Source organism: Chelonoidis abingdonii, chromosome 1, assembly GCF_003597395.2.
Source record: "Chelonoidis abingdonii isolate Lonesome George chromosome 1, CheloAbing_2.0, whole genome shotgun sequence".
NCBI lineage: Eukaryota > Metazoa > Chordata > Testudines > Testudinidae > Chelonoidis > Chelonoidis abingdonii.
The window spans coordinates 53,697,114-53,710,722 of NC_133769.1; the positions used below are offsets into that span (position 1 = coordinate 53,697,114).

A 13,609-nucleotide genomic window follows, 5' to 3' on the forward strand; every position below is an offset into this window, starting at 1 on the left:
GTACTGTCATCACTCAAATGGTGGCGGAATCCTGCATCGATGTTGGAGGGGGTTCCCTTTGCAGCTCTGTCCCTGTTGGTGACCCTTTCATCTGTCAAGGTCCACTTGGCTGCTATTTCGGCCTTCCATCTGCCACTCGATGGTAAGTCAGTTTGCACCCAGGACATGACTGCCAGGTTCCTCGAGGGACTCAAGCACCTCTACTCACATGTTAGGGACCCCGTTCGACCATGGGACCTGAATCTTGTGTTGTCATGGCTCATGGGACAGCTCCCCGCCCCCCCCGCGAGCCTCTGGCTTCCTGCTCTCTCCTTCTCTTTTCCTGGAAGTTTGCATTCCTAGTTGCGATAACATCTGCCCACCGGGTCTCTGAGATTAGAGTGCTTGCCTTGGAACCGCCCTATATGGTCTTCCACCCGGCTTTCCTGCCCATGGTGGTCTAGCAGTTTCATACGGGCCAGGACATTTACTTGGCTGTCTTTTTTCCAAAGCCACATTAGTCGGAGGAGGAGCATAGATTGTATTCCCTAGACATCAGGAAGGCACTAGGCTTCTATATTGAATAGACTAGGGGTTGGCAACCTTTCAGAAGTGGTGTGCCGAGTCTTCATTTATTCACTCTAATTTAAGGTTTCGCGTGCCAGTAATACATTTTAATGTTTTTAGAAGGTCTCTTTCTATAAGTCTATAATATATAACTAAACTAAGGTTTTTAAAATGTTTAAGAAGCTTTATTTAAAATTAAATTAAAATGCAGAGCTCCTCGGACCGGTGGCCAGGACCCAGGCAATATGAGTGCCACTGAAAATCAACTTGTGTTCTCCCTTCGGCATGCGTGCCATAGGTTGCGTACCCCTGGAATAGACCAAGCCATTCTGCAAGTCGACGCAATTGTTTGTCGCAGAGGCCAACAGGATGAAAGGTGTCTGCTGAAAGAATTTCTTCTTGGATCACTGCCTGCATTCGCTTCTGCTGTGATCAGTAAAGGTGCTCCCTTTGGCAATTGTAACTGGTCATTCAACCAGGGCACAAGCCTCTTCTGCAGCTTTCCTACCCAGGTGCCTATACAGGGCATCTGTAGGGCAGTCACCTGGTCATTCATCCACACATTTGCGTGCCTTTACACACTTACCCAGCAGGCCCAGGAGAATGCTGGCTTCAGTAGAGCAGTACTGTAAGCCGCTAGACTGTGAACTCCGAGCCCACCTCCAAGAATACTGCTTGTGAGTCACCTAGAATGGAATTGACATGAGCAAGCGCTTGAAGAAGAAAAAGCAGTTAAAAAAAGGTAGGTAACTGTTGTTCTTCAAGATGTGTTGCTCATGTCCATTCCATTACCCGGTCTCCTCTCTGACAGAGTTGCAGGCAAGAAGGAGCTGAAGGGCATAGAGTAGGCAGCGCCTAATAGACACATGGGCATGGCACTCAAGGGAGCGCTATAGTTGACTTTACAGATATTGCCAAGGTAAAAATCTCTGATGACTGTGCATGTGGGTTTGAACATACCTACAAATAAAATGGAATGAACATGAGCAACATCTTGAAGAACAAAAGTTGGAAAAAGGTAGATAGCTGCTTTTTTTTTTTTAATGTTTAGGTTTTGGTGTGGTAGAAGAATATATTTAACTATTTCTTCACACAACGTACAGTCAGCCTGTGGAATTCTTTGCCAGAAGATGTTGTAAAGGCCAAGACTGTAGCAGGATTCAAAGAAGAACTAGATAAATTCATGGAGGATAGGTCCATCAGTGGTGTCTGTTTGCTAGAAGCTGGGAATGGGCAACAGGGGATGGATTACTTGATGATTACCGGTTCTGCTCATTTCCTCAGAAGCACCTGGCATTAGCCACTGTTAAAAGACAGGATACTGGGCTAGATGAACCTTTGCTCCCACCCAGTATGGCCGATCTTATGTAGAAGAAAAGGAAAAATATACTGTTACCTTTTGGCCAAGTGATGCCAGATTTTCAGGGCCATGCAAGCCAGTCGCCTGTTTGGTGACAGAGAGTCAGGGTGCTTTCGTTGTATAATCTGTTTGTTTTCTGAAACAGGAATGGTAACAAACAGCAAACTCCCTTTAGCAGAAACCTCAGGCCTTGCACCTAGGTCCTGTCCGAGAAATGACCATGTTGCCTCTGTCTTTTACAAGGACTGACAGACTCACAAGCCAAAACTGTCTGCCAGAGCTTCTGTTGACTCTCATCTCATGATTCCTGACCCACACAGAGAAGCAGCTCTTAGCTCTGCTATAACTGTGTGACTGGTTATCAGACTCTGGTCATTATTAGCTTCATTAGTGACCTTGTTGATATATACCTGATTTATACCTATCCCTTTCTACAGAGTTCCTCCTATAATGGTGGGCCATTATAATACCAGCTGTGATCCACTGGAGTTTGTGATAACTGATAAATGCTATCTACACACATACAGTTTTTGAGGAGATGCACAAGTCACATCTGTGTTTGTATTTTTTATACCCAATATGTATATAATAGGTAGAGCTGGTAGTGCCATTTGTACTTAAAGTTGTTTGACACTACCCATTAGAAGATCTTGATCTCAGTTTCTTATAATTTTAGAAAACTTAACAGGCTTTAATTTACCATGCTAGGTATCTGCCTCAGGATGACTCTTAAAAATATATATATATGCTTCACCCAAGGAATTCAGAAATGAGATTGGGGAAATACATTGTTTGCCCATATTAAAAAGCAAACAAAACCCATATGCTCATATACTTACTAGTTTGGCAGCTAAATTTTCTGAAGATTCCATTTGTACTGATCATGCTTCATCTCTACAATTACTGCTCCTGATTTCAGCTGCCTTTCTTATTACACAGCCCTGATTTGTCCCCAGACGACCATCCATTCTGTGCACTGATTGAGGCAGTGGTCCTGTGGAAAAAATAGCATGGTATCACGTAATTAAAACTGTAGGATAACACACATGCACAAGGGAGCCAAATTAAGGCTGCGCACATAACCTTAATTCTAACATTTACTAATTTAGGAAGGCTTGACTTTACAAGTTAAACATTCTTTTAATCTATTGTGACAGACCCAGACCAGTAGGGTACAGGAGTCTGGTAGAGGGCAAATATACTGGTCACTGGATGAGTAGTTTTCTTTTCCCTGAGTGACCAGAGCAGGGGCTGCACTAGAGTAATCAGGAACCTGCTAGAACCAATTAAGGCAAACAGGCTGATTAGATCACCTGCAGCTAATCAAGGCAGGCTAATCAGGGCAAGACATGGGGGTTTCAGGGACTCACCTCCAGTCATGGGTAGGAGCCAGAGGAGAGGTAGTCATGTGAGCGGAGCAGAGGCAAGAGACTAGAGTGAGGAGGTGTGCTACTGGAGGACTAGGAGTAGCAACATCAGACACTCTGTGGTGAGGATAAACTGGTATTGGAGGAGGCCATGGGAAGTAGCCCAGGAAGTTGTAAGGGAGCTGTCATGCACCTGTACAAGAGGCACTATAGACAGCTGCAATCCACCAGGCCCTGGGCTGGAACCCGGAGTGGAGGCGGGCCCGGGTTCCCCCAACCTCCCAAACTCCTGATCAGACACGAGGATTGATCCAGACATGGAAAGATCACTGAAGGTGAGCAAAATCTGTCCAAAGCGCAGGACCCACCCAAAGGTAGAGGAGGAAACTTTGTCACACTATTTTTTTTTTTTTGTGTTTAATATACAGACCTATATAGAAAATGCGAAAGATTTCTTGAGATCTTGGCTTCAAGTACTGTAGCATCCCAGTACTGTTATGTCTACAGCGTGTGTATGTGTTTTGTTGAACTAACTGTATCATCTAAAGGTATTTAATATAAATAAAATGGGCTATAATGTAATAAAAGCATCAAAAGCATTGCATTGTAGTGCTTCAGATTTGATATTGGCCTTGTGACTAGCCTCTTGTTGTTTTATCTGCCTGACATTGAGTGTATTTGCTTCATATGGGTATTTAAGTATAGCAGTCATTCTACATGATTCATCCTTCTGTTACTCAATCATTTCCCCTTGCTTTTCTACCCATCTTTTACCCTATAAAGCCATATTGTTCCTCCTACAGCGTGAGAGATGTATGCTCTTCATTGTTTTAATTATCATTGGATAATACTGAAAAAAATCCATCTTTTCTCCAGTAAGGCAATCCAGATGACTGAGTTTATCTGAAATGTCAAAAACAGGGTAGAGTTTCCGGAGTGAATTTAGATCAGGAAGTGTATTGTCTAAATTATACACCCTCCTCTGCCCCACTAAAGTCTGCTGTGGCACATTCCGCTGATAACACATTGATGTTATGAAGGGCACATCCTCCTCTTCTGTCTCTTCTTCCCTGCAGTTAGAGCTCTGTGGGCAACAAAAAATGACTTGGTTTGGCATTTTGTTAAAAAACTGAAACTTGGGCCGTGGCATTGAAAGCTTCACAAAAGTTTGTAAAGCTTTTGAGCCTGCCAGAACTGCTATCTTGTTTTGCATCAGACTTCTGCACAGTTTAAAAAAATAGAATCAGGAGGTTTCTGTGGTTTCAGCTGAGATGCAGATTCATTAGGACCTAATATTTCTGGAACTTGGTGGTATGTGTTTTTATGGAGACCCCATACAAAGTATGCACAACTCCTTATGAAGTGGAACTGCTGAATTTTACAGCAGATGCATCGCCTTTGTATTCATAGTTCCCACTTCCATGCCAAAATTATTCCTCTTGCAAATCATCTTTTTAATTAAAGAGATGCATTTCTTAACAATTGATCTGAATTTAAAGCTCTGCAAAGTGAGAAACTAGAACCAATACTTGAGTAAACATGTCCCACACAAGGACCTCCCGTCACACATTTCTGTTAGTTAGCATCCTGTGTTACATTTCTAGAAAATTTTATTATAAGCTGTTTTTTAAAAGTAGACAAAGTTTCTGTAAAATCCAGAAATAGCAAAATGTTAATATTCCTGGTTTGCTTGCCACTTGAATAACATAATTTAGACCCCATCCTCATCTTTGTTATGGTGTAGTCCTAAAGGGCTAAAACGAAATTGGTCGTGCAGCAAAAAAATAAATTCTGTACCTTTTGTTCATAGGGTCATAGTTTGGAGGATGATTTGGTGGGATGATTTTAACAATCGCACGTGTATCAGCTGAATAATGTGAGAACACTCACTCATTTCTGCTACTTGAAAATCGTTAGAGGCATGAAGTAGAAAGTATGTAAGGAAAAGTGACACAATATGATTCTATCCTGCAAGTTTAAGTTGATTGAATCTTAAGATGAACTGTTATAATGGTGTGTCATCATTGTCATTATTTATAAAATATTTATTTGGATATTTATGGTTCTACAATAAAAAAAAAACCCATGGGCATCCTTGATGATTTTTTTTAAAAGTATATACATATGGCTTTGTCATGTACCCCGCATCTGTGTACAGCAAGGTCATGAACAGAAGTTGTATAGGAATGTGTATGTTCCCAGTGAAGACTTGGCATGACTCTTGGTACTATTTTCGGTCAGTTTTTTGCATCTGTCTTTTTTGAAGTATATACAACCTTTATGCATAGTTGCTCTCTGTTCAGGTCTGTCCTTGGCTGTGTCTTCGAAGTTATCCAGATTTATGCCACAAGAGTTAACATTCAACTTAATGGTATTTTTGAAGTGTTTACAATGATCACCCTTCCTGCTCTTTCTGAGTTTCGGCTCACCATAGAGGACTTTTTTGAGAGTCTGCGATCACCCATTATGATAACATGATCTGTCTGTGACACTCTACCTCAGAGTAGCACCCTGTAACCCCCATATTCACCACTGTCATGTAATTATGATATGTTTTGTAAAAAGTATGCCTCGTGAGGTATAACTTTAAAAAGTTTTGATCCATTGGATTGTGTGTACTATCCTTGTATGTGAAGTTACGAAGTTCTGGGGTGTGTGTGTGTGTGTGTGTGTTACTGAAATAGGTTGTGAGGTTGGGAACACCCACAACCAACCTTTCAGGTACAACAATGGAGTAGCCAGATGCTCTGATGGCCAACTAAAGAGAATCCACTCTCTCAGTGGCTGTCCTAGAAGACTTCTCAGAGAGAACCTGTAGGGAATCAGGCAGTACCGATTGCCAAGTCAAAAGCTATAAAAGAGAAGTGATATAATCACATGGTCTCTCCCCACCCCACCCCTCAACACTTGGAAGAAACGTCTGGAGGACAAAGACCTTGAACTGGCCGAAGGTGGTCCTGGGATGGAAGGCAGTTCCAGCCTGTGTATTAAAGATCTGTCTGTATCATCTGTCAGGGTGAGACACTGCTTGATTCAAATCCTCTTTTGTTTGTAGAACTCAGACTGCGAATTTACTTCTATTTCTTAAGCAACCAACTTTTGATCTCTGTGCTTGCTACTTATCACTTAAAACCTATCTTTCTGTAGTTAATAAATCTGTTTTATATTTTATATAAAACAGTGTGTTTTGGATGAAGGGCTTTGGTAATATTAGCTCAGTTTACCAAGCCTAGTATGTGCCCTCTCCACATCATGGGAGGGGCAGACTGGATAATGAACTTACATTAGACAGGCTTCCGACCAATGCAAGACAGTACAGCTCTCGGTGCAAAGCTGGGGAGTTGGGGGGAATTGGCTGGAGCCTCTCTATTGCTGGTTCATGAGTGACTGAGTGTGCTTGGACCTGATCTAAATGTATGTTGGGTCTCTGATAGAAGTTTCTCTGATACTGTTTCAACAAGCCAATGCAGCAAAGTACAAGCAAGGATCTTACCACCCTGCTGACAGAAGAATGGCACACTTTATCTTTACAGAGCATGGTATACACGCTGATGAGTTCTTTGGCTGCTGAGTCTGATGCATCAGTTACAGTCCCATCCATAGGTAGGGCACACCCATGCACTAGCAATGCTCTGAGTCTGAGCAGCAGATTCTTTCCTGCTCTAATGCTGGTCATCACAAAGCGTGATCCAGTCTGCCTCACAATGCCTTGCTCCATCTACAAGCTGACTCCGCCAACCAGAGCTGCATTCTGCGCTCCTTTCCCAATCATCCACAGAGGTTCCAAAGGATACTAAATCATCTTTGCAAGCATCCTGCAAGCATCCTGCGGTCTGCCTCTCTTTCTAGACTCTTTGCAAACTTCAGAATACAGCACAATCTTCAGGATCCTGTAATCTGACATTTGCTTGACATGTCCAAGCCACTTGAGTCTTTTCTTACTAATCAACATTCCCATGAATGACATACCAGCATGATTTAACACTTCCACATTTGTCACCCTTTCTTGCTGTCTTATTCAAAGAATTTTTCACAAGCATCTGATATGAAAATTGTTTAGTCTTTTGGTATATTTGGCATAAATCGTCCATGTTTCTGAGCTACATAAGAGTGCATAAGACGCATGTCTCTGTAAATATGGATTTTTACTATAGTTGACAATTTGTTACTGTTCCAGGTTCTGTCTTGGAAAAGACCAAAGTTCCTGGCTACTTTGCCGATTCTGTTAGTGAGCTCAACATCAAGATTTACTTTTCTGGTAACAGTAGAGCCAAGGAGGAGCCTTGATAGCAGGGAAGACCTGATAGTAGAGCCCTGATAGCAAGGAAGATAACCTGATAGTTGCCACAGTCAGATTTATTTCCTTTATTTTTGTATAGTATAATTATTATTGCATCTTTTGAAATCCTGAGGAATTTTGTCCGTTTCCCAAATATCCTTAATAATTTCATATAGCTAGTTGACAGTTTGGAGGCCTTCAAATTTGATGATTTCAACTGCTGTCCTGTCTTTCCCTGGTGATTTACCTGTCTTCATTTGTTCACAGCTTTTTGCATTTCTTCAGTGGGAGGTAGCTTCACAATTTCTTCATGTATGGGATGCTGTGTTAGTTCCTCTGGCACCTGTGAGTTGACAGTAGAGGGAAGGTTGAGTAGTTCAGTAAAGTGGCACACATCTTTCAGAGCTGTCTGTCTTGTCCTTGATTAAGGTAGATCCAGCTGAACTCTTTAGTGGAGCTGAACCTGATTTCAATGGGCCATAAATGGCCTTCAGGGAGTTAAAACAACTTTGAGTTGTTACTATTGGCATAATGCTGTATTTCTTCGGCTTTCTTTTCCTACCAGTTATCCTGTAGAACACAAAGCCGTTTTTGAGCCTTGGCTTGCAGGTACTTGAATGTCTTTGTTTTGATGTTGATTCTTTATCTTTTTGCCAAGCCAAAAATGCATCATTTTTTTCCTTGAAGATCTTTTTGATTTCATCATAATTTTCATCAAAATAATTGTGGTGCCATCTTTGATTTTTGCCTAGAGTTTCTTCTTTTGCTTAGAGGATGACTGATATCAGCATATACCACTTTTGAGTGTGTTTTTTGGATGATGTAATGCTATCAGTTTTTTTCCTCTGTTTTCCCTCAGTTTTTCTTGATGAAATGGACATTTCAAGTTTGCTATGTTAAATTTTAGTTTGATCTGTTCGGCACTGTTTCATTGAGTGCAATACCACTTGTAAAATGAAAATGGCTCTGGTCATCCTGTAATCGGTCCAACAGTTTGCTTATCTTGATGTCCCTAATGTCTCTTTGCTGTATAATGACATAGTCAATCGGATGCTAGTGCTTTGATCTCAGATGCATCCATGAAGTTTTATATTTGTCGGCTTGCCTAAAGATTGTGTTGATGGTAACGAGCTCATGTTCAGCATACTTCTTGAGTAGGAGGAGACAGTTGCTGGTGATTTTTCTGATACTATAGTTCTTTCTTAGACCAGTTGAAGTCCGCACTATCTTTTCCACCTCTGGAAGAAAAGTCTCCCAAAGGTATGAGTTTGTCTTCACTGGATGTAGATTTGATTATGTCATCCAAATCAGAATAGAACTGTTCTTTTAGTTCCTCTGTACTCTTCATGGTTGGAACATAAGCACTGATACAAATCACAAAGCATGAATTTCTAAGGGAATTTACAGAGTCATTAGGTGTTCATTTGTGCCCATAGGTAAGTCTTTCCTGAAATCAGTGAAACTGTTTTTAATGGAAAAACTAATGCCATAAATTCTGTTTTCCTCTGTTGTTTTCCCTTCCCAAAAGAAGGTATAGCCACCTCCTAATTCCTTTGTGTAACCTTCATCTGCAAATCTGGTTTTGCTAAAGGTAGCTACATTGATGCGGTATCTAGCAAGTTATCTTACAATCAGTGCTGAACATCTTTCCGGTCTTAATGTATTATCTCTGTCCATTAGTTTCTGTATGATTCATTTCACCACAGTGAGATCTCTTATTTTTGTTATAGAACAACCATTTTTTAGATGACCTACCGGTTGTGGGGAACTGGCCAGATTAGAGTAAACTTTAAATGAACTGACCCACAAAAGTATTATGCCTGATTTAACTAAACCCTGATAGACAATTTACTGTACTACTTAAGGGGAGATATTTAAATTATGGAACATATTTAACTTTATTCTACAATTTGGCCTCCACTTGCTATAGGAGTGTAGCCTCATTTTGACTTCTACTGAACCTAGAGGTGAGCTGTAAAGAGGAAGTTCCTAAAGTCACGGTTGTGGCCCATCATTGTTGACACAGTTTCACTGGGAGTTCTGTCCTTTTGCTGCTAAACAGCTCTAATTAATCTCATCCCTAGAGAGAGTCAAAGCCAGACTTGCTTTTACTTTGAAACATACACTTAAAAAGGATTTATCATTCTCATATGGAATTTGCCTCTCTACTTCCTTCCTGCAAAATTCAGGCTGTATTCATGTGGTTTGCATTGCCCCTTATACTGTTGGATTTTGTTTCCTTTCTGTAGGCGAAATGAGGAATGATTTATACATCACTATAGAAAGAGGAGAATTTGAAAAAGGAGGAAAAAGTGTGGCCAGAAACGTGGAAGTGATGATGCACATTGTGGACAGTGGTGGCCAAATTTTAAAGGTACTACTTTGACACTAAGTGTGAAGAACAAAAATAGAGAGAGTGAAGGCTTGTGTGTAGTGTTGATGCTAAGCAATTATTGTAAATTTAAACTAGCTATCTTTTTTCTCAAAATCCTTTTTTTATTTCCTGACAGATATTATGATTTGTCATATTAACCTTTACCTGAATGTCCTATTGCTAAACTGCATATTAGCAAAAGATATATAACTGGCCTTAGAGCAAATATTTTCACTTGTACTGTGAGATATAAATTAAATTCAGAATTCTCTCTCCTTAGAATAAGCTACTTGCTACCCCAACTACTATAGTTCAGTCAATCAGTAATAACTAATATGTTTTTTACAAACCACTTACTCTGTTTTCCATTTTTGTTGGTTGTTTGGTCATAGATTTTCTGGATGTTTTTGTGGCAGCTAACTTTTAATGTTGCGATACTTCAATATCGAGGAAGGTTTTGAAAAATAAAAATGAAAACCTCTAATATGCTCACATTCAAATATATCCCTCAGTTATTTGATGTTTAGAGAAAAGGCAACAAAGATTAGCAAATGAAGTTATTTTAATTAATTCATAATTATTACAATGTGGAAATTAACCCATTAATTTAAGAGCATAATTAGTTCACTTAATTATATTGAAAGTAGATTTGCCTATTTAAATAAATGGGCCATTCCCAGACCCACCCACTTATTTCTACACTCTCTTTAAGACACAGAATTGATTTTACACTCAAGTGCAAATACAGGAAAGTATGCCTCTTCAGGAAAGTATTTAAGTGGGTATTTCACGTGCGTCTTAAATTCCCATTTGTCAATAGGCCTTCTGCACATGCTTATAATGAAGCATGTGCTTAAATACTTTCCTGAATTTGTAGCATAGGCACAGATCCAGCAGAGCTCCATGTGCTTGTATTTTAAGCATATGAGTATTTCAGTTAAGTGGAAATACTTATATACTTAAAGTTGAGCATTTCCCTAAGTTCTTTACTCGATTGGAACCTTAAGTACCACTTGTCTAAAACATTCATATGTACACAAGTGTCCTTGACTTCCCAATATTTTCACTTACAATTCCAGGTACATTTCTTTGAAAATCACCTTTTTCTGTGATGAATTCAAAAGGCAGTCTGATGGTGTCTTTATTGCTCCCAATAGGACTTGGATTAAGACACAAGGCAGAGATGGCAATGCCTCAGCCTGCAGCTTTTATTGACCATTTCCATTATCAATCAAGACCCCCAATCGTTATCCGTCCTGTTTTGTCCTGTTCCATTTAAATTGTAGCCTGTCAGTTCTACATGTGTTGAGTCACTTTAATGTTTGACCAAACAGACCAAGGTCCTGAGAGGAGAGTGGGAGGTCACACATGGAATGTGCTAAATCTCTGTACAGTATTGAATCCGGCTCCCATTTACATTCTCATACCACATCGGTGCATATCCTCCCACCCATTTCCAACTATAGTCAGGTTTATTGTGAAATGTGACCCTGCTAATGTACCAAATCAGAATGGACTCTTGCCGGTTGCAAAGTTGGGACAAAACAAATAAGGCTAAACCTCGTCCTCATATAGTAACACTAGGTGAAGCTGGGACATTTGCAGAGCCCACAGCTATGGTACCTGCTAGCTGCTCTAGAGGCAATCCAAAATCACCATCTTGTCACACAAGAATGGAGTAAATATTCCTTCCCTTCTCCAGATTTGATGGCCAGCTCTTGCCCTTAGCATGTTAGCAAGCACCACTTATGTCCTATATGTAATGATAGATAACCTGAAACTTCAAAGTGAAGAAACTTCCAAAACAAATGGCCCGTATTACGTATAAAAAAGTTATAGAGTCATGGCTGCAAAGGATGAAGAGTGTGTTCCAGCTTATATTACCTATAGGAAGTGGGCAGACAGTCCAGAGACTGAAACAATACAAATCAGCCTGCCCACCTGCTACCTACAGAGAGGAATCCATAGACCACGAGGCAATCTAAACTGTGTGCTAACCATCTTCAGAGAATACACAGTTACATTCCACATGCATGCAGGGACACACTATTACGAGAGAGAACAAGTATATTTTAGATTATCCCAAAGATCTTGGAGCCTGGAGAACACCAGTTTCAGGGATGATCTCACAACACTTTATAGTTAATCCATCTTTAAACCTTTAACCCAGCTGTTTTCTTCATTAGGATTTTATCTCCTTTGGCTCTGGAGAACCGCCAGCTAGCAAGTTCCATTCCTTTGTGCTTTATCACAACAACAGTCCCAGATGGGCTGAGCTTCTGAAACTTCCTATTCCTGTGGATAAGTTCAGGGGAGCACACATCCGCTTCGAATTTCGGCATTGTTCTAGTAAGCGTTCATGATTTATTGCAGTGCTTTGTGTTACAGTTGCATTATGCGTATTGAATTTCATAACATCTAAACAGCACAGAGACGTGGGGCAAATATTCTTTACCTATAAAGTTTCCTGACAGAGCTTTTCAGGTTTTGCTCTCTGCTTTGGTGAAATAGGAAAAAAAATGTAATACCTTGAGAAACCGACCTAACTTTATTGGTCATGAAGGGTGCAAGTTTGAACACAAATTCAGGAAATGCAAAATCCAATCCCAGAATTAACTTGGCTAATTACGCAGTGATATCTGTTCACTTACACAGGTAGCAGTCTAACCCAGTAACAGAAAGTATTGCATATACCTGTAGTGTAGCCAGGATAATGTTATTTGAAGTGGACATTTTCTGACTTTCTGGTTTTTATGTAACAATAATAATAATAAAAACAAAAACCTCACCAGAGCTAAAACATAAGGCATACGCACAGTTGAAAATACTTTGAGCTGCAAAGCTCAGGTGTGGATCTCAACTTCGCTTGAACTTTAGAATGTTAGGTCCAAGGTTTTGAATTGGGCCCATCTGCAGTAAATACATTGCATCAAAGAAATTACAAGTTCATCACATATCCTCAAAGGAAACCACAAATGGATATAGCAAGGAAAATTCCCTTTGACTTATCTAAAGGCTTGTCTACTCTGGCAATTTACAGCACTGCAACTTTCTCGCTTAGGGGTGTTGCCAGTCTAGATTAGCCGCTAGAAACTTTTGGGAATTTGGCATCAACTCCCAGAAAAAGAACGCACTCATAACTTTAGGAAGGGGATTCACTTCATAAACAAACATAAACTGTGCTGGTGCTAACTAGATGTAAATGGATGCCAAATATACACATTCACACGTTGGATTATTTTCAGTTGCTTTGTCTAAGGTCTTTCTTCCCTGCAAAGCTTAGCATAAATGCACTCAAGTTACTCCACTGGTATTAGCCTAGCTCAAGTGAGAACAACCATACTGGGGCCTGGTCTATGCTACGCAATTAAACCGATTTTAGTAACGTTAAACCGATTTAATGCTGTACCCATCCACACAATGAGGCCCTTTATATCGATGTATAAAGGGCTCTTTATATCGGTTTCTGTACTTCTCCCTGACGAGAGGAGTAGTTCTGAAATCAGTTTTACCATATCTGATTAGGGTTAGTGTGGCCGCAAATCGACGGTATTGGCCTCCGGGCGGTATCCCACAGTGCACCATTGCGACCGCTCTGACAGCAATCCGAACTCGGATGCACTGGCCAGGTAGACAGGAAAAGCCCCGCGAACTTTTGAATTTCATTTCCTGTTTGCCCAGTG

The 13,609-nt window shown here is 40.5% G+C and overlaps 1 protein-coding gene across 1 annotated transcript in view; it reads left to right on the forward strand.

The window, feature by feature from the left end:
* The window catches only part of DOCK4 (dedicator of cytokinesis 4), a 421,428-nt gene that overhangs the window by 263,570 nt on the left and 144,249 nt on the right, over positions 1 to 13,609 (forward strand). Inside the window, 2 exon segments of the mRNA XM_032782929.2 lie at positions 9,802 to 9,926; positions 12,113 to 12,275. Of these exon segments, the coding sequence (XP_032638820.1) occupies positions 9,802 to 9,926; positions 12,113 to 12,275 (288 nt within the window).